General features: G+C 60.5%; 1 protein-coding gene across 1 annotated transcript; it reads left to right on the forward strand.

Annotated features, from left to right (window-relative positions):
* Positions 1 to 913: 913 nt before the first annotated feature.
* EMIHUDRAFT_254456 (hypothetical protein) lies at positions 914 to 1,430 on the forward strand (the record flags this gene model as incomplete). Its single annotated transcript, XM_005778992.1, has 2 exons — positions 914 to 971; positions 1,021 to 1,430. 2 exons carry the CDS (start codon positions 914 to 916, stop codon positions 1,428 to 1,430), a joined length of 468 nt encoding a protein of 155 aa, XP_005779049.1.
* Between the last annotated feature and the right edge of the window lie 247 nt (positions 1,431 to 1,677).

The raw sequence follows: 1,677 nt of genomic DNA on the forward strand, positions 1-1,677 counted from the left end.
ACTGCGCGGCCAGCGGAGCTGGCGCCCTGGTCGCATTTGCCAAGCAGTGGGACGTGCCATGGAAGAAGTACTTTTACGCTGCGGGGGGCACTGCCGACAAGGACATCACGTGCCCGCGATTCGTGCGTCCGACAGGGTCTCACTTTGACAGCCTCGACGCGGTGCTAAACGGAAGGATCGACGTGGCCATCGTGGACGTCATCGTGCTCATGCACTTCAAAGACGAGCACCCCGAGGAGTTCCGCTTGCTCAACGTGCTCTCTCCGCCGGTGGGCGACTTCCTCTTCTACCCGATATGGTTGCACAAGTCGCAGCAGGCGAAGAAGGCGCTCTACCTCGAGAGGCTCAACCAGACGCCCAAAGACGTGCTGCGGGCCATGTACGTAAAGGAGTTCAAGCCCATCGAGCTCGCCGACTTTGAGGGTAACCCGCCCATCATTTCCGAGAAATGAGCGTAAGTTTCCCTCCTTGCGAATTGTGAAGGATAAGCGCCACACATGCACGATGCACATGCACGGCTCCGCGCGCAGGAAAAAAAAATCTGTGGCCCGCCGTGCTTGCCGCTTGCCCTATACAGTAGAGCCCGGTAGGCTGGATCTGCTGCGCAGCAGCAGCCACCGCAGGCTGCGGCTCAGGTCAGAGGGCCCAGCGACTCGTCGGTTGGGTGTAAACGGGCATTGCCTGTGGTCTTCAACGCACAAAGGGTGTGAATAGAGCTCTCTTGATCCTTCTGAGCACGAAGACCACTCGAACTCTTCTGCAGACTTTAGTTTTCCCGGTGTTCATAAGCTGTGAATAGTTTATGCGCCCGCCGCAGCCCGCCCTATTCACCACGGGCCACGAGAGCCCTGCAAGCAGCTGGCATGTTCTATCGCCCGGGTGGCGGGCTGTCTGCACACAGACGTCTCGTCCCATGGCTGACGCACGGATGGTCCGACCTGTGGCGGAGTTTGACCTCAGCTCGGCCGTCGGTGTCGGCGGGCTGACGGCGGCCGCCGGAATCGCAATTCGCTCTGCCAGCTGCCAGCAGCCTCGTGTCGCCGCTCTCGTTGGCGCAGCAGCAGCGATTGACCTTTGCGCCGTCGCTCGACGGCGTCACCGCCCATCCGACCTGCGAGTCTTCTGCTCTCACGCACCTCACTCGCCGCGCGCGGATTGTGCGCCGCGCCAAGCAAGACACATGCTCATGCAAACAGTGCGAGAACTTGGTTGTGCCGCTTAGTGGCGGCGCTGCTTTAGAGGAAGCGGCAGCGTGGGAAGCAAAGCAGATGGAGAATGCGCGGCATGCCAAGGAGCCGCTGCTGGCGGAGGTTGAGCGGCTAAGTGCAGCAAGGGCCAAGGGCAAGAAGGGCAAGAAGAAGAAGAAGAATGTGGGCGTGGGCGATACGGGCGCCGCTGGGCTCAACGAGGAGATGCTGTCCTGCAGTTAGAGAGCTCGTAGCGAGCTCGATTTTGATGAGAATTTGATGAGAAATATCTCAATTTTGAGCAAAAACGCCAAAAAATCGGCGCCTGCGGCGGGCCAGGGCCTCCGGCGGCGCCTGCGGCGGGCCGCTGGGGCATCCGCCCCAGACCCCGTTTACACCCGAGCTATGCCCCGCGACCTGAGCCGGAGCCTTAGCATTGCTTTTGCGCACAATATCCGTATAGCGTATTTCGGTCGGCAGAGGCGTTTTT

This window comes from Emiliania huxleyi (assembly GCF_000372725.1).
Source record: "Emiliania huxleyi CCMP1516 unplaced genomic scaffold EMIHUscaffold_2385, whole genome shotgun sequence".
NCBI classification, from domain to species: domain Eukaryota; phylum Haptophyta; order Isochrysidales; family Noelaerhabdaceae; genus Emiliania; species Emiliania huxleyi.